Raw genomic sequence first — 24940 nt, 5'->3', positions numbered from 1 at the left:
TTTCCACACAGTTCTTGATCTCCTGCTTGTGATTAATAATTTGCAACGATTCTTCTCTCTGGAGGGGAGTGTTATTGGCACTCACATAAGATAAAAGAAAAGTTTTTTCCTCCCCCCCCCTTTCCACTTCACTCCAACGTACCAGTCACTTAATGATGATGCCTCACTTGATTTATTGTTCAGCCTGTCGCTCCGCTCACAGAGATCCATTAATCGGCAGTCTTTACTCCCGATCTTCACTTGATGTATGTGCATTAGCTTCTTTCCAATTATATATTTCCAATTATATATTTTGAGCTAATGCGAACCAGTGCGCGAATTAGAGAGAGCGTCTGGGAGAGCCGGCCTCACTCGAGGGCTTCCTCCCAAGTGCCCATACCCCCTTCTTTCGAATCGGGGGGTGAATTATGGACACAGCTGGCAAGGCAGTCCCCCCCATTCCCTTGGGGGGGGCAGGGAGGCTGCATACTCCCATATCAGCCTCTTAATTATCTCATGTGGGTTGGAGAGATGTTATTGTCGGCCATCTTCCAATGCGCCCCCTGGTGGCCCCCCTATTCATACTTCTTTCAGTCCACTAATGAATTGCTCTGTATATGATGTCAGACTAGAAAAAACTAGTGACCTGTGTGAACCTGCTTGCGAGGATGGTCTCAAGTTATAATTTATGCAGGCTGCAGCATTCACTTTCTCTCCTTCTCTCTCTCTCTCTCTCTCTCTCTCTCTCTGCTGCATTTGCTATTTTTCTTTAGGAACAAGAGTTAGCTCTCTATCACAAGTCCCATGCAACATCTATTTCAGAATGTTCTTTCCCTCATACACCCTCAAACTGAAGGAGGGCATTCAGCTAGACAGGAGCCTCCACATTTGTTAAATAGAAAGTTGAGGTAATTTTAGTCTGTTTTAGTATTTTAACTCTTGCATATCTTAAAGCATGACTGTAATTGTTTCCTGGTTTTATTGTTTTATCTCTTTGCAAACCGCTTTGAGGTTTTATTAGAATCAAGTGCTCTATAAGTTTTCATGAAATAAACTAATTGGTTAAATTAATCTCCTGGCCACCCTTACTAATCAGCTTTCAGTTTTCCATGAAAGTCTCATAAATGAGAAATATTGTGACTTATCTAGACCCCCCTCCTTCTTTGGCAATCACTCTGGGCTGAGTAAGGTTGTCTTCCATAAACATGGTTTTAACAGTGAGTCCGTAAATGACCGTGGAGGCCACTTCTGGATCCACACGTCCTTCCACAGTGGGGACGTTGGTTTCCAGGCGGGAGTTAATCACGGTGTGGATTTGCCAAGCGTGCTTTTCTCCTAGCATGTTTCTCCCTTGCGTCCTGAGTTCCAGTGTCTTCAAAGCCCATGGCACCTTTGGTAAAGGCTGTTCTCCAACTGGAGCGCTCACAGGCCAGTGTTTCCCAGTTGTCAGTGTTTATACTACATTTTTTTTTTAGGTTTGCCTTGAGACAACATGTCATCGACACAGTAATAATGCATGAGTGGGGGGGGGGGTTTACAGTGGGCCATCCACATACCATTCCACTCTATTAATAGTTCTGCAACACTTCCCCAATGTCACTCAGTTATTATTGCCATCTGGAAGGTCACTCTTGCGCTGTAGTGTGACAAAAGTGGGCAACATACACACCCATCAACATTTGTGCTACGAAAAAGTTGCAGAAGAAGAGGAAGAAGAAGAGTTTGGATTTGATATCCCTCTTTATCACTACCCGAAGGAGTCTCAAAGCGGCTAACATTCTCCTTTCCCTTCCTCCCCCACAACAAACACTCTGAGGTGAGTGGGGCTGAGAGACTTCAGAGAAGTGTGACTGGCCCAAGGTCACCCAGCAGCTGCATGTGGAGGAGCGAAGAGGCGAACCCAGTTCCCCAGATGACGAGTCTATCGCTCTTAACCACTACACCACACTGGCTTTAGCAGGAAACTATGGACCCATGCCTATTGCAAACGAAGCAGTATGACCATCCCAAAACATTTGTAGATGCAAAGGGTATTGAAAGTAGGATTGTGTATAATCACCCCAATATGAGCTCAGATACGAATGCTCAATAAAAAGGACATCTGTAACATCCCTACAGCCTTCCTCAAACTGATGCCTTCCTGATGTTTTGGTGTTCATTGGCCATGGTGGCTAGAGCTGATGGGAGTTGTAGTCCAAAACCTTGTAGTCCAAAACCTTGGAAGCATTACTTGCTTTGGGAAGGCTGAGGTGAAATACTACTATACCGTGGGATTAGGACAGAACTAAACCACCCCAACCACAATATACCACTCTATTCGTGGTTGACAATGGGGAATTTCAACCATTTGTTTCATGGGGGGGGGTGTCAAAATGATGCAACCTGTTTCAGTGAGGGGATGGCATTTCATGTGGCATTCACAGTATGGATTGCTCCCTTAACTCCACAGCCCTGGCCTTCACACAAATTCATTTAGGTCTGCATAGATCAGGCCCATAGATCAATGTTAGTGCTACCCCCAGCATGATGACATTTGAAGGACTGGCTGCTTGAGCAGGGGGCTCCACAAAGCCACCCAACCTCTATTTCATCTTCAGGAAGGCTTGCTCCATGTTCTGTCACTGGGTGTTGCCATTTTCTTGGTCTAGTCCAACAGGGCCAGCTCTACTATTAGCCAGTGTGAAGCAGCTGCCTCAGGTAGAAGGTGCTGAGGGTGTGAGTATTGGGGGAAGCTCAGTGGTGGCGGCTATCCCGGACTGTGCCTCTTGAGGATCCCCACTAGTCACTCTCCTCTTTTAAGATGCCATGAGACCCTTTGCATACCCTTCAACATTTCTCTGATGAAAACAGGGACGTCCCGTTCCATAATGATAATTTTACTATTTTTAGCCCCACAATTTTGCTGGGTTGCCCAAGCCACTCTGGGCAGTTACCAACAAATATAAAAACATAATAAAACATTATACAGCAGGCATGTCCAACATGTAGATCATGATCTACAGGTAGATCACTGGACGTCTGTGGTAGATCACTGGTAGATCACTGTCTCCCCTCAAATAAGCTCAGCAACTTTGACCTGAACCCCCCCCCAAAAAAGGGGGGGTAGATCAATGCCGGTTTTTAACTGTGAGTAGATCACAGTCTCTTGTGAGTTAGCCACCCCTTCTCTACAGTATTCCGTTCAGATGGCTCAGGGGCCAGATAACTCCATACCCTCCAACATTTCTCCACTGAAAATAGGGACATCCTAAGGAAAAGCGGAACATTCCAGGATCAAATCAGAAACCAGGGTGGCTTCTCTAAATCCAGGACATCCCTGGAAAATACGGATACTTGGAGGGCCTGCCTTTGCTGTTTTTGCTTCAACAAACCGACATGGCTACCCCTTTGGAAACAGCCTGCCTAAGTCCCCTAAGGCCATTTCCCTCACGTGAGGAGAGGACAGGGCTCCATTGCCCGTGTTCTGAAGTCATTCAGTGGCTGATCCAGTTGGTTTCTGCCCATGGAATGGAGGGAGGGGTAGCGGCCATCTTGCCCTTCACCTCAGGCAACATAAGGTCTTGGGTTATTCTTCCTCAGAGAATAGATGTCGGGGATTGTGAATGTGGTGGAGACAGGGGGCCAGGAGGCTGACCCAGGAAAGGGAGCCACTGGTTTATGGGAGCCAGTCCAGGGGGAGGAAGAAGAAGAGTTAGGGCAGGATGCGGTGGAGGAAGAAGAAACTGTTCAGGCAATGGATGGGCCAGCTGACTCCCCGCCTTCCCCTGCTCCGCCATCTCCTAGTACCAGGAGGGGCTTGAAGATGAATGAGCAGCAGTGGCTTCCATGCAGAAGGCGCCCTGTGGGAGCTGCTGTCAGTGTTTCTCTTGCCAATAAAGTGTCAACTACCAGCCATGCATCTTCCTGAGCTGCTGCAGTGGGCCATGACCATTATGTTCCAGTGCGTTTTAACCAAAAAAGCAAAACCACACATGTAAAACCCAAGTTCACAAAATCCCTCATAGCCCAAATTGTCTGTAGGCTGTCCTATCCTCAGACTGAACGAAGAAGCGAGACTCATGTTTTAAAGAATGCCATAACAAAAAGTTCAAAATGGCTGCAAGTCCTTAACTTTATTAATCTTGAACGTTTAACTATGTTTTAAAACAATTTCTAGCCCCTGTGGTCCAGGCGACTCCCCCCGGCCACCAACCCAGAATGTCTCCCTTTGAGAGATGACCCTCAAACCAAGGGAGAAAAGAGGGGCTGCTGCATTAGTGTCAGCAAAGCATTTTTGAAGTAAAAGGGGGAGAGGAGAGTGGGCAGTGTGAGAGTTTTGCTTTGTTCAGGGGGGAAATGGATGCTCGAATTCTACAATTTCTCGATTTCTAACTGTTAACTTCTGCTGTCCAGCCTCCTTTTGTACACTCTCAGAGCTTCCCCAGTCAGCTCAACAGCCCAGGAGGGATTTGCAGGCAAAGAAGAGTTTGAAACTTTCCCTCCCCATCCCATGATTCTGATGGTAATCCCTCTCCCCACAATACTGCTCTTAAGAGGAAGGTGAGGGCAGGTATGGTCTCTGCATCCTTATATAAGGGTACAGTGCACAGAAAAAAGAAACATTAAACATGTTTGCTTTCATATTGAGGTGAAGATATGTAATTGAATAAAGTTTGGCTTCAGCTGGTAGATCCCAAAGGGTTACATCTGGATATTGGGGGTACAAGTACTCCGTTGGTTCCATAGTACCTTTCATCACATCGACCGCAGCTGCACCACCCTCATCGTCTGCCGTATTTCGCAGGGTATTGACCAGGGATGATTTGCCGACACCTGAGTCCCCTATAATTTGCCAGATGGCTGATTCATTTGAGCTAATGTGTCTTGTTTGCTGCTCTTACAAGCCATGGCTGCTCTTCTGTGAGATTTATCACACCTAAACAAGAACAGAAATATTGCAGCAGTTAATGCCTTCTGCATCTAACTCGTCTTTTAAAACAGCTGGATCAGTTGCCAGTTTAGTTCCAGGCCCAGTTCAAACTACTCACATTAGTGTTTAACTCCATTGAGCATTCCAAGGAAACCATGTTCTGGGTAAGCACTGGAACCCCAGGAATCTCTTACTGAAACTGGGGGTGCAGGCAACATTATAGTTATTACAAAGCCTTAAGTAAATAGCTTCAACAAATGCTCTTGAAATTCCTATACAGCTTCATCTGCCTCTCAGTTTTCCTGCCTAAACCCCCTGAAATGGCTGCAATGCTTTGATGAGAAGCTTTCAAACTGCATAAATTGCACTTCCTGTCCTGGTGAGGGTTTCTCCTGGAGAGAGAAACTCCGATATACACGGGTGCCTTGGTTCACGAATGGCTTAGTTGTAAAACAAATCGGCTCCCGGATGCTGCAAACCCGGAAGTAAGTGTTCCGGTTTGCGAACGCTTTTCAGAAGTTGAACATCCAACATGGCTTCTGCTTGAGTGTAGGAGGCTCCTGCAGCCAATCGGATGCAACGCCTTGGTTTTTGAATGGTTTCGGGAATCGAACACACACCCGGAATAGATTAAGTTCAAGAACCAAGGTTCCACTCACTGTATATTTGATTGTTGTCCTTTCAAGCAACCGTTCACTGCTGAATACATAGCAGGAATGGTTGAAATATGGGGAAGTGAGCAAAGAAAGAAACAGTCAGAATTAATTAGGTGGGGTTCCTTTTAGAGCTGAAAGGCAGAGTGTTCCTAGATGGACAGCAAAGCCTTTGTCTCCTCCGCCATCCTCAACCTGAGAAGGAGATGATGCAAGGGATCATGGTGCTGCTACACTACAGGGTTTCTACAGCCATACGCAGAGAGGCTCGCCTTCCATTCCCCCAGCTTGTCCTCCAGCTTCCTGCAGCCTGGGGAGCTGTTGCTCTTCCCCACCCCCTGCAGACCGGGCAGGCAGGAAGCAGCTGGATCTGCAAAGCCAGCTGAGAAGTGGCTGCAGCAGGATCTTTTCCTATCCAGCCCACAGTGCCAGTAGTGGCAATTTTAATCTGAACTTTTAGACACAGTGTATTGCGATAAGACTTCAGAAACTGTTTGCGCTAATAAAACTCCCAGTGGCAGAATTCGCCTATCAGTATGGGACTTTTGGACTCTGAGATATGTTAGCCATCTTCAGATATCTAAGGGGCTGCCATATGGAGGGTGGTGCAAGCTTGCTTTCTCCTGCTCCAGATGGTCAGGCCTGAACAAACAGCTTCAAGCTACAAATGATTTACAAGAAGGAATACCTATAGCGACCCCATTTAGCTTTCGTTTTCTCAGAAAGCACCTGTTTGAGCAGAGCTGTGTGCTGGGCAGGGGAGGGGGAGAGGAAAACTTGTAAACAGCATGTAATTTCTGCTCCAATATAATAAAAACCCCAAGCTACTTTCCCTTTCAAGTTTATGCAGGATAAAAAGTTGCAAATAATCAGCAGCAGAGCGTTTAGTAAGAAATACGTGCCTGTACCAGTTTATTAGGCTCTTGTCAGAGATAAGCTCAAAGTACCTTGGTGATTTTAAACTGCATGGGGGTTTTCAGTCTCTGTTGGGGGTCTCCCATCTGAAGTATGTATGTCATTTCAAGATCAAAACCGGTGATACACTGTCATTACTGCTGATCTTCATTGCACAGCTACAACAAGGCAGAGTCTATCTGTGAGTTTATGCACATTCCCAGCCTATGGACCTTGACAGTGAAACCTGACAGGTCTGAGCATGTGAACCAATATAACATCCCTTATGATGCTTTTCCATTCTCAGAGGAGGGCGACCAAGATGATCAAAGCTCTGGGAACCAAGCCTTATGAGGAACCGTTGAAGGAGCTGGGTATGTGTATCCCAGAAAAGAGGAGATTGAGAAGAGATACGATAGCCATCTTCAAATTACTGAAGGGTTGTCACATGGAAGAAGGAATAAGCTTGTTTTCTTCTTCTCCAAAGGGTAGGGCCTGAGTTATTACAAGATTCAAATTACAAGATTGAACATGAGGAAGAAATAGTTTATTTTTTAGAAAAGTTCTAAGATTCTGCAGGGTGCAGAGCGGGTTTAGAGCCTGCACGACATGCTGGCTTTGCAAACCAGGCAGGAAGGAAGGACACCAAACTCTCCTCAGAGTGATCCTAGACTGACAGCAAAGCCCGTGTCTTATCTGACACCTTCAGCCTTAGGGGGACATCATTCAGGGGGGCACCGGGCACTGCTCCCTTCAAGGTTTTCTGCAGCCTCACACAGGGAGACTCGCCTTCCCTTCCCCCAGATGGTCCTCCAGCTTCCTGCAGCCTTGGGAGCTGGAGCTCTTTCCACACACATCCCCCAACACAGTTTCCTTGCAGTCCAGGCAGGCAAGTAGCACCTGCATCTGCAAAGCCAACTGAGAAGTGTCTGCAGTGGGAATCTCTTGTCCCACACTCTGAGTGTCAGTGGTGGCAATTTTAATCTGAAATCTTTTGACACACTTTACTGCGATAATAGTTCAGAAACAACTGACGCTAATAAAATTCCCTATGGCAGAATGCTGCTATCACTATGCGTCTTTCAGACTCTGATATATGATCAAAAAAGTAATAAAATGGTGCAATCATGTATAGCAATAAATGCAATAAACTACTTATTTACCCTGCTTAATTTTCCTCTCCCCCAAGCTTGATTAGCACACAGCTCTGCTCAAACAGGTGATTTCTGAGAAAACGAAACCTAAATGAGGTCGCCCTAAGCTGAACCCAATGCACCTATCCCCTTTCTATTTTGGTAGTATGGCAGCCATCTCTGAGGGCAGACCATCCTCTTAGGTCCCCCACCTCTGCAGAGGGGAAAAGGTGCTGAAAGCCTAAATCTCAACAGGAAGTGATCTGACCATGACATGGGACTGATGTCGCTATGCCCCACTTTCAGATCACGCTCTTCTTGCCCAGTTGAGAAAACAAGGTCCAGAGTGTGGCCTGCCACATGGGTTGGGCTGTTGACATGTTGGGACAGCCCCATGGTTGCCATGGCAACTATGAGGTACTAAGCCACCCCAGAGCTTGTCACCTTGGCATGGATGCTGAAGTCTCCCAAAACCAGCAGTCTACAAGTCTTCAACCTCCCCTCTGAGAGGCTCTTTTGGCTCAGGCAAGGAGAAAAGTTGGGAAGGCTGAGCAGGAATGCAAGTCTCTTCAGGCAGGGCAGATCTTTCTCCAAGGTCTCCACCAGTCGGGGGAAGCCAAGGTCCCAGGATGAGATCAAAAGGACTTGAGGGATGGTGTTCCTGAAGCACTTCTCAAGCTGCTTCTTGATGTCATTCCTCATCTTTTCAAGGACTTCCTCTGCATTGAAGGTATTTGGGTAAGACCTTTCCATGATGATTTTCCATTCTCAGAATTTTCTACAATGCAAATGGGTCACGTGACAAATGATGTGCAGGAGGCCCTCAGCAGACAAGGTAGTGTTGAAAGGCTCCCTAAGCAGAACAGTGTGTCTCTGCACATGCTAATGCAATCCTTTCACTGCCCCCCCCCCGGTCTATTTTAATGCAAATAACAGGATAAGTCTAGAGAGCGTTGGAAGAAAACTTGACACACTTCAGACATGAGGCAGAACCTTGTTGTCATTGCATTCTTATATTAATAAGTCTGTGCCCAGTGCGCATCTGATGTACTGCACATGCTGGTCTGGTTGTGCAACCATGGACACCACGTGTCCTGATCAGCCGAATTCTCCTCATAGCGCTGCTCTGCTCCCCCAGCTTGCCATTTACACCACAGCCTATGGATTTTATCCAACATTACTCATGCTCAGAGCACACCGGCTGAAATGAATGCACCTGATTAACTAGAAGGTTAAAAAAACTGGGAAATTTGTAGCTCCTTTGCAAATATTCTACACTGCAGTAGTAGGAAGGCCGGGTTCTCGGTAGCCCTCTTCCATCAATGCCAGGCGGCTTAAGTGCCGACAGCTCAGGTGCTGCTGAGACTGGCACAGAGGCAACAACAGCAGAGGTGAAGGATTACTTCCATGGGATGCTTCCACAGGTGATCCTTTGGGACTTCCCAGAAAAGGCAGCATCCCAGCTGGCAAACGGGCTCATCTCATCCTCGCTGGTTACCTTCGCTTTCTTTTTTGCTTTTAGTAGTGTGAGGGTCAGGAGGGCGAGGGTATAAAAGGGAGGCAGAGGGAGAGAAGAGGAGAAGCGAAACCTCCGAGAAGACGACTGAGCTTGGCTACAAAATATCAGTGCGCCAGCAGGTAAGGAGTTGATCTTTTCTCATGATTTCTGTTTCTTTTTGAGCTTGTTTGCGTTAAAGGAGACTCTGAGCTCTTTGCTTGGTGCAGGCAGAAGAACGATTCTTTTTTAACCTTTTCTCTTTTTTAATTGTTATTTTTTATCTTTTTATTGTTTTTATATTAATTATATTATAGCTATTGTGATAGCTATAGTATATCCAGTGGTTTTTTTCTTTAAAAATGTTTAGGGGTACTCTCATTTGAAGAACCAAAACCACCATTTTAATGTTCAAGTCGGGGAAAATAACTACAATAAATGGACAGAAGTGCAAAGAACATGCATTACCTCATATTACACAGCTGACAGCTCACAGTAACTTCCACATTGGCATGAGGTTGTGTGCACTAACATCTTCCTTATTCTTTTCTGGGAAAGAAAGGAAGCCGCCATCGGAGGTGGTAACAACAAAAGGTTTAGGGGTACGTGTACCCCTGCATCCCCCCAGAAAAAAGCACTGATCATATCGTATTGTAAACAATAATATTATTACCAGCAATGATGTTCTAGAAGGCTGCCCTTCTTCTCCGCGTCAAAGGGAATAAATAACATGCCACAAGTAGCTAGTGCTACTTTTAGAGTTTTAAGTAACTGCCCTGAAGCCAATGCGACCGGTCTCCCTTTCGCGTGTTAATTGAATATATCCCTCTGCACAGCCCCCCCCCCCTTTGATGGGTATTATTTCTGAAAGAAAGCAGCAGGACCACAGCTGCGCCCCAGCACTTGCTGACGTGCAAAAATGGCATCTGTGAGCTACTTCTGATTAGAGAAACTGCATGGCAAGGGTTCAAGGCAGGGCTGGAGGTTCAAGATGCTGAAGGTTCTCTCGGTTCTGGGTTGGTGCTGCCTGATGAGCCTGGATAGCTCAGTGGGTTAGACCATGGTGCTGATAACACCAAGGTTGCAGGTTTGATCCCTGTATGGACCAGCTGCATATTCCTGCATTGCAGGGGGTTGGACTAGATGATCCTCAGGGTCCCTTCCAACTCTACAGTACTATGTTTCAACGACTTTCCCAAGTCACCCTGTCGGGGCTTTCCGTATCCTTCCATGAATGGTACGAAATATGAAACTTCCCTTCTCCATGCACCTTAGTCCTGCTGCAAAATCACCTCCCCATATCAATTAAGACAGACAGAGAGACAGACGAACCAACAAAACTCCACTGTTAACACCCCACACTTAGGTATCATGCAGTTAGGTCCTCGGATGTCTTTAATTCTAAAACGGATTTTATGCTCTTTTTTCTTTTAGTTGTATTTCATTTATTTATTTGTTATAATTATATAGCTTTCAGGACAAGATAATGTTGCTGATAATGGGTTGTCTTCAACTAACATTTACTCAGAGTAAATCTATTAAAATTAATGGACCTTAGGCATGTTATTAATTTCATTGAGTCATTGCTGAATAAAAGTTAGTTGACAAGAACCCAATGTGGATATTTTTCCCAGTATTAATGACCTTTAAGAATATTTCTGGGCTCTTTCTGCATCACTTATTTCGACCCTCTGACTCCTTTTTTTTTACCTCCCCCTTGATGACATTTCTAAAAATATTCTTTTTTTTACTGGTGACTTTTGTAAAAGTGGCAGGGCAAGACTTGGCCAGAATATACTAGGGATACGCACAGTGCATTGACTTATTTATTTATGAAGTGTTTTATCCAAAGTTTTAGCCAAAAAAAGGGAATCTTTAGTGGGGTGTAAATGCTTCCTTTAGACACATCTCTAGAGGAATGAATAATTTGAGTTCAAAAATATCCACATCCCACACAAACATGTTTTAAGGGTTATGTGTGAATGCATGCACATAGAGATTTATGAGAGATTGACAACAGGGACAATTCTTCACTTTATTGAAATACTACCAGCTGCTGCTCAAACAACCCACTGGTCTTAGAGATATGTCCTATGTAAATTGATACCCCCCCCCCCCGTAAACCATGGATTGTAAATATGTCCATAAAAGTGTGTTGAAGGCTATCATTTAACTATTAGAGTTTTCTTCTCCTTCTCAGATAAACGGAGCCACAAGGAATCACTGTCATGGATACTGCCGTAACAACAGTAACAACAGACCTTGATCAAGTGAAGTCTGCTTTCAAGAGAAAAACATTTGAAGCTGTTTCAGCTGAAGCTAAAGAGCAGTCAAATTTATTAAATAACGCCACGTTGGAAATTGCCATCACAGGAAGATCTGGTGCCGGGAAATCATCTTTTGTCAATGCCCTGCGGGGAATGAAAGATGATGAAAAGGGTGCAGCTCTGACTGGGCTGACAGAAACAACAATGGTGCCACAAGAATATACACACCCCGCATTCCCCAAAGTCAAAATTTGGGATCTACCAGGACTTGGAAAAAATGAATTTAATGCAGAGGAATACCTAAAGAAGGTCAATTTCAGCAAGTATGATTTTTTCATCATCATCGCCTCAGATCGCTTCACTATACATGAAACCAATTTGGCTCTTGAGATCCGTAAAAATAAGAAGAAATTCTACTATGTGCGCAGCAAAGTGGATATCGATATAGAAAACTACAGGCGGTCAAAATGCATCAGTGTGTGGGACACCCATGAGATGATGCAGTCTGAGAAGAAGACTCTTGACATTATACGGAAAGATTGCTATGATAAATTGAAGGCATTAGGTGAGTCTTCTCCAAGGGTCTTTCTAATATCCAATTGGGATTTCGGCAGGTATGATTTCCTCCGGCTTCAAGAGACCTTTGAAAAGGAACAGGATGAAATCAAGAGAGATGTTTTAATTATGTCTCTTCCAATTTTAACAAAAGATAGCATTACAAAGAAAAAGGCTGCTATGGAGAGCCTGATATGGAAAAATGCCATGCTGAGTTGTTCTGTTGGGTTGATTCCTCTCCCATTCCTCTCCCTTGGTTGTGACATTGCAATTGTGGCTGTGACAATGAGGGATATCTGCAAAGTTTTTGGCTTGGATGAAGATTCCCTCAATATACTAGCAAATCGTGTGGGGAAACCTGTTGAGGAGTTGAAATCTGCTATTGAACATACCCCAAGCACCAGTATGATCACAACAGAATTTGTCATGGATATCTTGAAGAGGTCAGCAATGTGGGGAGCAATCACAGTGGTAGAGCTGGTTCTGGATTTCATACCTGTGTTGGGGTCTCTCTATGGTGGGGGCAGTTCTTTTGCTACCACATTCTACTTGCTGAAGAATTTCCTGGAAAACGCTGTGAAAGATGCAGAGAAAGTTCTGGCAAAGGCTGCTGAGCCTAAGAAACCCAAGTAAACAGCCAATACATCTACCTGGGAAGAGACATCCAGGTACAACATACATAATCTCATCTTTCTACCACAGCATCAACCAATTGCTTTCTTCACAAGCTCTACTTCTGGTCTTGCAACATGGCATCCTAGCATGCTCCCTTTATTACTCTTCAGCTCAGCACTTGTAGCACTGCCATATTTCAAAAAGTGAAAATCTAGGGACAAAAGTTGTTCAGCTTTTCGCTTATTGGGGGGGGGGGCAAAGTTATAGAGATGGGGAGGGCAAAGTTGATGAACTTTTTTTGGCAAAATCTCCCCAAAACAAAAGAAGTTCTTGAGCTATTTTTAAGGAGATTCACCCCCAAAAATCAACACTTCTGACATTTCACAGACATTTTTACCAATTTTCAAAAATTCTGCTTGGACACTACTTCCAACGGACGAATCCCAGACATATGGCAGCCCTATTGTAACAACGCTTAATCAGTAGCCTGCCTGGACAATTTTAATCCAGTTTAGAGGTTTCTTATCTCCTACCTGTCAGTGTTAAAGCGATGGATGTCTCCCCCTCCGACATGGAGCAAATTTGCAGCAGCAAAACATAAAGAATGGAGAAAAGAATAGATGAGAAATGGCTTCAGAGAGTTCTGTTGCTGATAGGCTTAAGTAAATTGTGATGCAGAATTAATGTCTGAAGGATAATTTAACAAAGGTGAATCTTAAAATTACAGCCCTGGATCAAAACGTTACCGATCTTGATGAGGAGATATCAAAATCTGAAGCAGTTGAAATTAAACAAGATCTAACACAGATATCGTCTTGGGTGGGATCCTGCGAGACACGCTTTTCAATGCAAAAATATACTATATAGTTTTGTAGCCTTTAGTATATTTTATGGTTATTTTGTTATTGCTGCTTTTAAAAATGTTTTAATGTATTCTCTGCCTCCTTTGATTTCTATTATTTCCTTTTGCCTTATTTACTTAATCTCAATGAAATAATAAATATTAAAATTTTAAGAAATGTTTTTTTCTGAATCCTCCCTACTGCAATTATTTCCCTAACTGTTCTAATTTTTGTTTTAAAAAATCATTTAATCCAGTTAATGGAAAGCTATAGGCAACAGTCCAGATTTAGGTGTCCTAACCTGAACCACAAGCCTGTTTTCTCTCAGCCTCCTTGCTGTAATGATTAATCTTTTCTTCACCAGCTGGGTGGGTGGGTAGGGGAAGCCTGAGCCTTTGGGGAGGGTTTTTTCTCTGGAAATAAGCATACACATACCCACAAATTTCCTTGTATTTTAGGATGCTATGAAACTGAGAAAGACTGGTTCATCTTCAACATAGTTGGAGTAGAGGGAGTTTTGGGTGTCCTTCTGCCACAAATAACTCCAGATCGGTGCTTCTTATTCTTCCTTTGTTTTTGTTTTGTTTTTCAGGGATATGTGCTTTTTATTTTCCTTTTTTGTTTCTTGGTTTTTGAGAAAACAAAGAAACCAGAGACAACAACATCAGAACAAACAAGACTTCAAATCAGGTCTCTGTCCATATCAGAGCTTAGAACTAGTTCAAGTTCAACATGTCCCTAAAAGAACTAATTCCCATTCATGTTCATCCCTTTATGAAACAAGCCAGTTCTCTTTATGTTCAGTTCACTTCAAGCTCATCCAAATTATCCTTGGCAAATTTGTTTTGTAGAAATACTCTAAAGCATATAGAAAGTGCCAATGAACTTGAAGATGAGCCAGAAATCATTCTTTGTTTTGCCCCAACATCCACTTAATTCATGTTCAGTTTGCCCAGCAATTATGGAAACTACTTCCACGTGTAGTTCAGATGTTTTTACAAGTAATTCAGTGCACATTGAACTTGTTCATTCCAAGCACTAGCCAATTGTTTTTGAGATTGTTATAGTCCATACGTGATTTTACCAGCTGCTGAGATAAAAATCCAAGTTTTTCCAGGTGTTGGAGGTGGCTACACTGACAGCTACTAGCAGCTACACTAAGAGAAGGCTATGCATTGGCTATGCATCAAGCTGGGAGTCAACAACACCAGCTCTTATTTGTGGAATGAGTTTAGCCCTCCTCAGAATGCAACTTTTCTGTAAAGCCTTAGAGCCTTAAAGCCTTGGAGGTTGAAATGTTCCCCACTGGCTGCCAACACAAATAAACAGACAAAGTAATATATTTTTTATTGAAAAATAGCGAAACACTGTCACGGTCCGGGTTACAGGCAGTCGGAGTCCTGGCTCGGTACGTTGGGGCAGGAGTAGAGGATGGGAAGCAGGAATCAGCAGTCCAGGGGTCAGGAAGCCAAGAGTCCACAAATCAGGAAACCAGGAGCAGGGAAGCCAAGAGTCCGGGGGTCAGGAAACCAGGAGTCAGGAAACCGAAGCACAGCTAGGTGGGTAGTGTGTTGCTGTGGCAAAGAGCCAGAGGGTACTCCTGGTCATATATACCCCTCCTGTCCCCTGCCACCAAGTGCTACGAGTCTTCTCTCAAGCCTCCCCTGTGCGGCATCGCCTTGCCCTTCCAGGCCAAACTCAGGAAGGCCCCAATTCTGCAAAGCCCTACCAGTCACAGGGCCAGGCTCCTGCACGCACTCCTGAAGAACACATTCCAACTCACTAGGTGTGACCAAGTATCTGTGCATTAATTACTCTGTACTCTCTCTGCTTATATCTGTGTTTTGGGTTCCACACAACTCTAACCAAATAAAGCTCTGTGTCCCCATTCATTTTAATGAGGAATCAAATAATCCCATTTTGGCCAAAGTGGGTGAAATTTGCAGGTATAGGAGACCCTACAAATTGGGTTGAGCCTACCTAAATCCAGGGGATCTTTGTGGAGGAAGTTAAGTGGGTTTACTTTCCTCCATACTTATTTGATATTTTCATGGGTGGGTCTGAGCACAAGCTTCTCAGACTCTGCCCAACACCATCTGATTTACAACACTGCTTTGACTTTCTGAACAGCTAAGAGCGAAGTGCAAGGGACTTATGTTCCATGTTGAAGCTTCTGTGGCGCTGAAAATGGAACTTCATGAGCAGAATTATGGCATCTGAGAAAGAGTCTTGGGACAATATGGCAGCAGAGGCTCTAGTGCTAAGTATTGCTAGAAAATTTTCAGTTTATTTAAGAAAGCGTTTCACTTGGGCTGTGCATCAAATTCAGCCTAATCCAATTAATGAATTGGACTGGGCCAATTTGTATCAACATAGGATTGGGTCAGATTATGTTGGAGCAATCCCAGATCACACCAGATCAGGCCAGCCAACCCATCTCACTCACTATTCCAGCTTTAAAAACAATTTATATATTTGTAATCACAACAACATATGAACCTATCTGGACCAAGAGATCATCTTCTGAGACCCTCCTTCGTGTGCCTCCTCCTCAAGAGATTTAGAGTGTGGCAACACAAGAACAGGCCTTTTCTGCAGTGGCTGCCCGTCTGTGGAATGCTCTTCCCAGGGAAGTTTGCCTGGCGCCATCATTATACACCTATAGGCACTTGGCAAAATCATTTCTTTCCAACCAGGCCTTTGGCAGATCCGATTTATACATCCTATGCCCTGTTAAAATGTGTTTTTTTGGGGGTGGGGGTATTGTTCTGTTTGTTTGTTTTTATTTGGTATCTTCTGGTTTTCTATCTTGATTTTATTCTGTGAAACGCCCTGAGACCCCCAAGTATAGGGCAGTATATTAATTCAATTAACAACAACAACAACGCCAAACACCATCCAAAATGACTCAGAGCAACAACAACAATGACAAAAAAAATATTATTTGTACCCTGCCCATCTGGGTTGCGCCAACCAGCCTGGGCATCTTCCAACATACATGAAACAGCCCCTAGGAGTTGGTTGCCATGCAAGGGAGTCTCTCAAACGTGAATCTCCTGGAGCAGTGAAAGAGTGCAGCTCAAGTATACAGCCAGACAAGAGGGAAGGAAACATGGTGTCTACCTCAGTAATGAGCACAGGGAAACAAGCTCTGGAAATCTGGGGTTGCCATGCTGAGGGCAGAGTTTGATGCTCAATTACATTCATAAAAGCAAGCAATGCAAAACAGTGGAAGAGAGCTAATGCCAGTGCAGCGGCCTCTTGCTGAATAGGAGGAGCTGCTTGTATCCCCCCTCCCCTAGGGAGAAAATGCTGGGGGGGCACACTGGGGGGGTCTCATGGGGTTTACACTTGCCCAGCATGCTTCAGAGCAGGCCCCTCCCCCTGTGACAGCCTCTGACAACCACTTTAACCACAGAGTTAGGAGTCTACATGTGTTTCTCCTCCAAATATCATATTTGAGGGGCGCACCCTCCCAAAAAAGTTGATGGGGATTGCCCTTGCCCTTGTGAGAAAGTAGCAGGAACACGGCTGCTGCCGGGTTGGAGAAGGAGAGGGAGCTAAGCACCAGAGGTAACAGGACTGTGTGCTGGGGTGCAGACTTAAAATATGGGGGGAGGCAGGTGAGCCCTGCCTCACCTCTTAGATCACAGGATGTGGAGCAGCCCCCCCTCCAATATTTCAATATCTCGGCCCCTGGGAGCTGGCTTCTATAACTGTGTGCAAGTCATTCTCATGCTCCCCAGCTCCTCTCCCTCTTTCACCCATCGCAGCTCAGCTCTGCATGCCAAAATGGTGCCCAGGCACATCTGATTAAAGAGGCTGCTAAATCGCTTTTGAGAATTGTACTTCTGTGAAGGGAATAGGGGCCTCCGAACAACTCTCAGCACCTTTAACTACCTACCTAGAATTCTTTTGGGAAAGCCATAAGTGGGGTATCCTAGGCATAGGGCTCCTGCTTTTACCCCACACCACCCCATATGCTTCAGTTTTTTGGCCCTTTGGAGCCAGTCATGTGGGGATCACACTGCATCAAAACTCAGGAGAAATGGGATGACATGATACAAAGACTCCAAACAAATTCGTTCTTTTGACTGTTGGGGAAAACTTCCTTTGCATTCTCCTCCTCTGCTTTCAGGCTGGAGAAATTTCTGCTTCCTTTTGCTCTCTGTCATGACCCAGCACAGTCCAAGAAATTATTTACTAGGGCGACCTCATTTAGGTTTCGTTTTCTCAGAAATCACCTGTTTGAGCAGAGCTGTGTACTAGTCAAGCGTGGGGGAGAGGAAAACTTGGAAACAGGATGTAATTTCTGCTCCAAGATAACAAAAATCTGCAGCTCCCTTCCCCTTCCTAAGATTAAGCAGGATAAATAAATAATCAGCAACAGAGTCGGAGGGCTGGGGTTGTGAAGAGGTCCAGCTCCCAAGGCTGCAGGAAGCTGCAGGACCAGCTGGGGGAAGGGAAGGCGAGTCTCTCTGCGTGAGGCTGTAGAAACCCTTGAAGGAACGCGTGCCTGGTGCCCCCCTGTATTATGTCCCCTAAGGCTGAGGGTGTCAGATAAGACACAGGCTTTGCTGTCAGTCTAGGAACACTCTGAGGAGAGTTTGGTGTCCTTCCTGCCTGCCTGGTTTGCAAAGCCAGCTTGTCATGCGGGCTCAATAGCTGCTCTGCAGCTTGCAGAATCTTAGAACTTTTCCAACAAACAAACAAACAATTTCTTCCTCATATGCAATTTTGTAATTTGAAGCCATTTGAGACCCTACCCTCCGGAGCAGAAGAAAACAAGCTTATTCCCTCTTCTGTGTGAGATATTTGAAGATGGCTATCGTATCTCCTCTCAATCTCCTCTTTTCCAGGCTAAACTTACCCAGCTCCTTCAACAGTTCCTCTTAAGGCTTGGTTTCCAGAGGTTTGATTTGTCGCCCTCCTCTGTACAAGTTCCAGCTTGTCAATATCCTTCTTCTGAAGCATATGAAGAGCTTCCAGCTTTAACATCAGTGTGTGCATCATGTTTTCTCCTCAACCAAGGGAATGACTTGCACACCTTCCCAGCTGGGAGCAACCTTCCAGAGCAGATTTTAGAGGAGATGTGAGGGCGATGAGATGAAAAAGAGGACAGGGACTCCTGCCCCTTTAATATTTGTGTAGAAGGGTGAATGTCAGCAATAATTTCTTTCAGCATAGGGAGAGATCTCCTGCGGGAAGTGGGCAAATTTATTATTTTCAGTTTCTCTCAGTTTCTCATTTTTCCAATATCTAAGTTCAGCTCTTCCCATCTCCATATCAGCAGGCTATCTCCTTTTTAAAAAAAGATCTCATGAAAATTCATCAGGACTTCTATTTATTATGATTATAAGTATTATTATTATTATTATCTTCCCCAAAAGGCAGTGTACAAAATGCAATGAACACAGCTGAAAAGCAGTTAAAAACAACCCAGAAAAAAAAGTTAATGTTCCCAAACAATGCTAAATAGACACTCAGGGCAGCAACCTATTCATCCACCTGGGAAAACTTGTCAGGATGAAAACATCTTCGGTTGTTTCCAGAAATTATGGGTAGCGGGTTCCTGTTGTATCTCTGCAGGAATGCTATTCTACAGAACAGGGGAAGTCACACTCAAAGCCCTGCTCTGAATTACAGAAGATCTACCCAAATATCAGGAGTGAGTGGCAGATTTTATCCTGCCTGCATGATTGTCCTCATTTGCACTGGTTAATAGGGGCCAGAGAGTACACAAAGCTTTGTTACCATCGATGTTAGATACCAGTTTTGTTGTAATGGGTTTTTAAAGCAATAAATACATCATGGTACAAATGTTGCTACTTTTACATCAACGAGATCATGAGCCGCAAGCATCCACGCTGTGAAGAAAGTGTGGTGGAACAACACTGTTTATTTCGCAGCATTTATATCCTGCTTAATTGCCATAAAACCTCAAAGCAGCTGAGACAAGCGATAGGACCTGTTCTGCTTCTTTGCAGGTGCCAAAACATTTCCCGCCGCTCCTGAAATTTCTACCGTCCTTTGCAAAGACTCCAATGTACTCTGCAGTAGTAGGAGCGTCAGGCTCGGGAAAGTTATAGGATCGTAGAATTGCAGATCTAGAAGGAAACCCAAGGGTCATCTAGATCAACTCCCTGAAATCAGGGCCATGTGGGGCTTAAGTGGAGAAAACGCGGGAGCTGCTGAGACGGGCACAGAGGCAACTACCGCAGAGGTAAAGGATTAACCATCTCGGATGCTTCAAGTTTCACGAGTGAGCCTTTGGGACCTTCCCATTTAAAGGCAGCAGCACCGCTGTCAATCAGGCTGCTTGGAGCTCCCTCTAGCGGGGACTTCGACTCTCGCTATGCGTTGCAATCTCGTCCTCGCTCGTACTTTCGCTTTCTTCTTTGCTTTTTTTAGTGAGACGACCGGGCGGGAGAGGGAATAAAAGCGAGAGAGAGAAAGAGAGTTGTACGGAGAAAAGCCTAAGAGACCAGCAAGCAAAGTCTCCGAAGAGGGAACTGAGCTTTACTGCAAAAAAACCGGACTGGCATCAGGTAAGGAGGTGAGCATTTCTCCTGGGCTCTTGTTTTTTTCTGAGTGTGTCTGCATTAAAGGAGACTCTGAGCTCATTGCTAGGCGGGGGCGGCAGAATCGTTTATTTTTACTCATATGAATAATGATGTCGGAGAAGGCTGCCCTTCTTCCCCGCTGCAAAGGGAATAAATAACATGCCATCACCAGGCACCAAGCAGAGTTGTAAGTAACTGCTCTGAAATCAACGCGGGTCTCCCTTTCGAGCGGTGACGCGTGTTCATTCGACATCCCCCTCTGCAGCTGCTACGGGGCTGCCCTCCTGCTCCTCTTGCCTCCCGCCTCTTTCCCTTTTTGGGGTTTGGCAGAGTGGGGGGGAGCTCTTTGGAAGCAGGCAGAGCCCTAGCTGGGTGATCTGGCGCCCCTGGCAGAACCGTCCAGATTGCGCCCCCTAGGCACGGACAAATTAGCTCTCCTTTCCCTCTCTCCTCCAACCCCCCTTCCTCCCATTCAGTTCCTCACGCACTTCCCCTTGTAATGAATTATTTCACAGAAAATCCAGTATTAAATTTATTATTTCTTGATAAAAGGTTTCAGGAAAGAAAATGACATTTTGATTTGACTTGACAGTTTTTTTTAAATGTAATTCAATTGTAAAACAATACACAGACATACAAACCATATCATACTGATTTGTTCCACAAGGATAATTTTCTGGTCTCAGAGCTCTCTCTCTCTCTCTCTCTCTCTCTCTCTCTCTCTCTCTCACACACACACACACACACACACACAGAGAGAGAGAGAGATAGCTCACAACCCACCTCCCTTGCCCCCCCCCCCAACCTGGCAATCCCAGATCTCTCCACTGGTGCACACAGCCCTCCCTTCCAGGCTGCTCCTCACCTGCCTACCCAACACACACCTGGAGCAGGGAGGGAGGGGGAGAGAGAGAAAGAGAGAGAGGGAGACCTTGTTCATTAGCCCCTCCCGCTCATTTCCTGACTCCTCCCTCACCAGGATCAGAAGGAAAATAACTCCCATCCCACTCTCTCCCTCCCTTAAGGGAAGATGGTAGGGAGCGGGGGTGAGAAACGACCAGTTTTGGGCCATCTTTACAAGCCGGACCCTGCTCTGCACTTCGCCACCCCCCCCCCCGTTTGTTTAGAGGGTTTCTTGCCCCCTCACTTTCCTCATGCAACTCTCCCCCCCTTTCCTCTCTCAGCAACACCAACACAAAATATCAGCAGCCCTCCAAGTGACTTCTTCGGAGGAGGGAAGAGAGAAGGGGGGGAATAAAGGTTTGCTGAGGGGTAAAGAGGTGAGGAATTTGTGTCGGGTCCTTCCACAGGTTGGGGAGAAGGAGGGGGGAGACTTTCCCGAATCTCAGAACAGAGACCATTCTTTTGGAAAGCTGGTAATGTGCACATTGGGGGAGGGAGGGAAGTGGGTGGGGGAATTCAGACACATTAGGCGTATGAGTTTATTAAATACTTAAATCAATGGTTTTCAACCACTGTGCCGTGGCATCCTGGGGTGCCTTGAATGCTGGTCAGGGGTGCCATGGGCAACACTGACCTCCATCCCTCTTCTTTCCCTCCCTCCCCCAAAGGCTTGCACAGCTATTTGTTGCAGCAGCCCAGGCTACAAGATCCCCAGGCGAATGGTGCCTCTGGGGCTGGCCAGGGGGTGCTGGTTTCCAGGAGCTGAAACGGGGCCTCAGAGTAAGCAGGCAAGGGGGCGAGGGAGCCCAGCCAGACCACCAGCCCTTGCTGCTGAGAATGGACAGACAAGTCCCAGATCCCTGTGGGGCAGTGTGAGGAGGCACCTCTCTTGAAGGCAGTGGGGTGACAGCTCAGAGAGGACAGGAAGCAGCAGTGGCTGCCAGAGGACTCCCAAGGAGAGGGGAGAGGAGGCTGAGGAAAGACTTCACAAGGGGGGGGGGCTGTTTGAAAAAGGGAGAGGAGGGAAGACTCCACAAGGGAGGGTGTTTTCAAAAAAGGGTGAGAGGCTGCCAGCTCTGCAGGCAAGGGGTGACATAGCTGGGCTCCTGAGCCCCACAGGGGTGCCGCAGAAAGAAGGTACTTGGTCAAAGGAGCTGTGAACACAAAAAGGTTGAAAACCTCTGACTTCAATGACAAGCAGGGGCAGAATTTACATACAGTGTCTAAAGGAAGGGTGCACTCTTAAAAAATACTTAAATAAAACTGCTCCAACCCCTTCTTCCTTTTGACCAGACCCCCCTCTTCTGCACCTTCAGACTGATAACTCTTTGTTGCATCTTTCTAAAAATACTTAAGGTTTAATCATCAATGTACAGCCTCCCTCCCAAACCTAAAAAATATATATATCAAAAATCAGGAAGTGCACTTTCTTAAAATGCTGAGAGTCCCCTTCCTCATGTCCCTCGCTGTATTCAGGGCTCTTGGGCTCTGCTCCTGTGTCATGGGCTGGCTGGATGCAGAGGAGTGGTGGAAGGCACCAGTTGGGGAACCCCCAAGGAAACCCCCAGGGGAAAAAGTCTCAGAGCCAGGGGACTGGTGCTGGGTGGAAGATGAGTGGTCAGAGGGAGGAGAGAGAGCAGACTGGGAGGAGGAGGAGATGTCAGAAGCTGAAGAGGCAACAGGGTTTAGTGAGCAGGAAGAGTCTGTGGCAGAGAGCGGTCCAGAATCAGAGGCAGAACTGGAGGGGGGGTCAAGAGGCAGAGTAGACACAGGGAATCTCCCCCCCGGTCTGCCAGAACATGAAGAGGAATGAAGAGGGCAGAGCAATGAGAGACAATACAAAAGAAATTCAGGTTGCTGGGGAAGAAGGAGCCTTAGAGAGTGGGGGATGTCCTCACAACAGCTTCATTGGGGCAAGAGATCATGGGAAGAGTTGCTGTGTTGACTTGGCCCGCGCTGTTTGGTTTTCTTTGAGTAAAGAGTTAACTTAACTGACAATGGGTGTTTTATTGTTCGCCAACTCCAGCTCCTGGCGTCCCATGACCTTTGGGCACTTTATCCTTGCGCTCACTTCTGAATTATGGGATGTGATGGGATTCATACCTTCTACCTGTAAAGCTTTGTTGCTTGGCAAATGATAATAATATTGGCGACGCTGGAAATTTTACAGAGGGCATGCCACTAATAAATGCTTCTAGTTAGGCCGGTCGCTTAACATTTTCCTGCTTCTTTTCTCTTCAGCGCACCGAGATACACAATGGTGGAAGACTTTGAGGTAGCCATTTCTCAGGGCCAATTGGCAGGCGCTGTGTCGCACGTCCTGGCAAAACCACTGCCCTTTTTCAACAGCACTCTGCTCCACATTGCAGTAGTAGGAGAGCCCGGCTCCGGGAAGTCCTCCTTCATCAATGCCATGCTGGGTCTTCGGGCCGATGACCCACGTGCCGCTGCGACTGGCATACAGATGACGACGGTGCAAGTCAAGGATTACCCACACCCGACACTTCCGCAAGTGATCCTTTGGGACCACCCAGGAAGGGGAATGGCAACTTTTGGGGAGGACAAATTTGAGAAGAAGGTTGATTTGAATCACTTTGATTTCTTCATCATCGTTGGCTCCCAGCGCTTCCGCTCCACCCATTCTGACCTGGTCCATGAGATCCAAGATATGGGCAAGAGCTTCTACTTTGTGCGCACCAAAGCAGACCTGGACCTGTCGGCCGCCAAGAGGCAACAACCATCTGACTACAGTGAGAAGAAGGTCCTCTTGCACATCCAGGAGGACTGCAAAGAGTGCTTGGTAAGAGAAGGAGTGAGGGACCCACAAGTCTTCATCGTCTCCAACTGGGAAGCTGACTGCTTTGATTTCCCCCTCCTGCAGGAAACGCTGAAGAACGATCTCTTGAGGCTGAAGAGGCAAGCCTTTCTGCTCCGCTTCCCTAGCATCTGCCTGCCTATCTTAGAGAAAAAGAAAACCACTGTGAAGGAGAAGATTTGGACCAAAGGGCTTGTTTTGCTGGTCGCTCTTGGAAGCCCAGTTCCCTTCCTTCTCTCCATATTTCTGTTTAGTAAGTTCCGCTCCTGGTGCTTCCTAGACTTTGGCCTGGACAATCCATCCCTTGCAGCTCTGGCCCAGCGGGTTGGAAAGACAAGCACAGCCCTTAAAGCAGCAATGCATTCCCTGGGAATGTTCTCTGCCATTTTATGGGTGCTGCCCGACTTGGTGGGACTCTCAGTGATGGCTTATGAATATCACCGCTGGGAGCATTTCCCCATCTTTGGCTGCCTTCTGTCCGGAGGGATTTCGCTTCCTCGCACCTACTTCATGCTGCAGAAATGCATATCGGGTGCTGCTGATGACACCCAGAGGGTTTTGTCCAAAGCTCTTGAGGCAGAGGGGAAAAAGTCCATTTAGCAGCAAACAGATGCACTATGATGACTAAATGCTTGATGTATAGTATCTGGCGAATTATACATGTTTCCATTTTTAAAACCACCACCACCAAAAGACATTAAAATAATAATAATCAGATGATCAGGTTTTTTATTTTTAAAATTCCATAAATCTTAGGCTTCTCGTTTTTTTAAAAAAACCCTAAGTGAAATAATCTGAATGCCAGCATAATACCCTTTCAGTTACTTTTTAAAATTAGTATCTCTATCCAATGTATAAGAATTAAGACCAATGCCAAAAGCAGACTTGGGGACAAATGGACGTTTTCCTATTCATACTTCTTTCAGTCCACTAATGAATTGCTCTGTATATGATGTCAGACTAGAAAAAACTAGTGACCTATGTGAACCTGCTTGCAAGGATGGTCTCAAGTTATAATTTATGCAGGCTGCAGCATTCTCTCTCTCTCCCTCTCTCTTTCTATATATGCTGCATTTGAACAGGAGTTAGCTCTGTATCACAAGTCCCATGCAACATCTATTTCAGAATGTTCTTTCCCTCAGACACACTCAAACTGAAGGAGGGCTTTCAGCTAGACAGGAGCCTCCACATTTGTGAAATAGAAAGTTGAGGTAATTTTAATCTGTTCTAGTATTTTGCATATTTTAAAGCGCAACTGTAATTGTTTCCTGGTTTTATTGGTTTATCTCTTTGCGAGGTTTTATTAGAATCAAGCGG

At 45.6% G+C, this 24940-nt stretch overlaps 3 protein-coding genes and 1 pseudogene across 4 annotated transcripts in view; 3 read left to right on the top strand and 1 right to left on the bottom strand.

Moving 5' to 3' along the window:
• The window catches only part of LOC310684385 (interferon-inducible GTPase 5-like), a 56800-nt pseudogene that overhangs the window by 20394 nt on the left and 11466 nt on the right, over window positions 1-24940 (bottom strand). The window lies entirely within an intron of this gene.
• LOC310684474 (interferon-inducible GTPase 5-like) lies at window positions 9154-13519 on the top strand. The gene is made up of 2 exons (XM_083455682.1): window positions 9154-9206; window positions 11264-13519. The coding sequence occupies exon 2, from the start codon at window positions 11292-11294 to the stop codon at window positions 12516-12518; it is 1227 nt and encodes a 408-aa protein (XP_083311808.1). The 5' UTR covers window positions 9154-9206; window positions 11264-11291; the 3' UTR covers window positions 12519-13519.
• Window positions 19759-24391, top strand: LOC310684497 (interferon-inducible GTPase 5-like). The gene is made up of 2 exons (XM_083455736.1): window positions 19759-19890; window positions 23050-24391. Exon 2 carries the CDS (start codon window positions 23066-23068, stop codon window positions 24221-24223), a length of 1158 nt encoding a protein of 385 aa, XP_083311862.1. The 5' UTR covers window positions 19759-19890; window positions 23050-23065; the 3' UTR covers window positions 24224-24391.
• Window positions 19774-24940, top strand: part of LOC310684499 (interferon-inducible GTPase 5-like) — a 38331-nt gene continuing 33164 nt past the window's right edge. The window contains exon 1 of the mRNA XM_083455742.1: window positions 19774-19898. The gene's annotated coding sequence lies outside the window, so the exon portion shown is untranslated. The remainder of the gene's footprint in view (window positions 19899-24940) is intronic.

This window comes from Podarcis tiliguerta (assembly GCF_965153285.1).
Source record: "Podarcis tiliguerta genome assembly, chromosome: 8".
Lineage (NCBI taxonomy): Eukaryota > Metazoa > Chordata > Lepidosauria > Squamata > Lacertidae > Podarcis > Podarcis tiliguerta.
The sequence above is the reverse complement of the archived record's forward strand: the minus strand, read 5'-3'. Positions and strand labels throughout refer to the sequence as shown.

What these genes read in the sequence shown, in the direction of transcription:
- LOC310684474 (XM_083455682.1), top strand. Translation starts at nt 11,292, where the DNA reads ATGGATACTGCCGTAACAACAGTAACAACAGACCTTGATCAAGTGAAG.
- LOC310684497 (XM_083455736.1), top strand. Translation starts at nt 23,066, where the DNA reads ATGGTGGAAGACTTTGAGGTAGCCATTTCTCAGGGCCAATTGGCAGGC.